This window comes from Coccomyxa subellipsoidea, assembly GCF_000258705.1.
Source record: "Coccomyxa subellipsoidea C-169, whole genome shotgun sequence".
Classification (NCBI taxonomy): domain Eukaryota; kingdom Viridiplantae; phylum Chlorophyta; class Trebouxiophyceae; family Coccomyxaceae; genus Coccomyxa; species Coccomyxa subellipsoidea.
In genome coordinates, this window is record NW_005178018.1 from 333,566 (window position 1) to 334,346 (window position 781).

Sequence of the window (781 nt, forward strand, 5' to 3'; positions counted from 1 at the left end):
GTGGCAGTAAATAGGTTGACGCCAGAGGCAGTAGCAGCTTCACGTCAGCCGCCTGATTACAGGCAGCTGCTAGCCAATATCCCTCTACATTTTCCAGCCCTCACAACCACACACCGCAGGGACCAGCACACTCCAAATCAAGTAAACCGAAGATGTCATGCATCAAACTCACTTGAGGGAGCAACGGTGAAGGGGTTGACGTCGGAGGCGGCCTGCTGTGCGCCGCCGTCGGCCTGGTAGTTGATGAGCCCCCAGTGGTCCAGGAAAGAGTAGATTCGCTGCAGTCCCCCCGCGTCCCCTGTCAGCTCAGCGCGCACCTCCAGGAAGCTCAGCCGCCGGCCGGTGTCCTCCCGGTATTTGTTGATTATGAAGTTGCGCGCCTCCTTGTACGCCTGCTGACAGAGGCGGTGTTAGTATGCGCTGCAGCCATAAACAGACATATGGTGGCTTAGTGGCGCTCTTCATCAGCCGCAAAATAGGCGAAGATCACTGAAATTACTTTTTTGCCCGTCTGCACCCACTATCAGATGGCACTCGGTTGCCAAAGCATACATGGGTGTTTTCAAGGCAATGAAATGCAGCCAAGAACGAGCATCTAAGGCATGAATTTGAGCAGGATTTTTTTCTGCTTTTTGTGTGCTGGGAGTTTGGTAATGGTAGAGTGACTTGCCCGAGGGGTCTTCATGGGCTCGCCAGCAAAGTACTCAGGTACGCCGCGCAGCTCGTTGATATGGATCTGTTCGTACTTGAACCAGGCCGCGTGCGCAGGCACCCTGTACAG

The 781-nt window shown here is 54.7% G+C and overlaps 1 protein-coding gene across 1 annotated transcript; it reads right to left on the bottom strand.

Moving 5' to 3' along the window:
* Nucleotides 1-227: 227 nt before the first annotated feature.
* COCSUDRAFT_9602 (hypothetical protein) lies at nucleotides 228-395 on the bottom strand (the record flags this gene model as incomplete). The annotated part of the gene is made up of 1 exon (XM_005642735.1): nucleotides 228-395. A coding segment is annotated over one exon (168 nt), but the record flags the coding sequence as incomplete, so codon positions are not given.
* Between the last annotated feature and the right edge of the window lie 386 nt (nucleotides 396-781).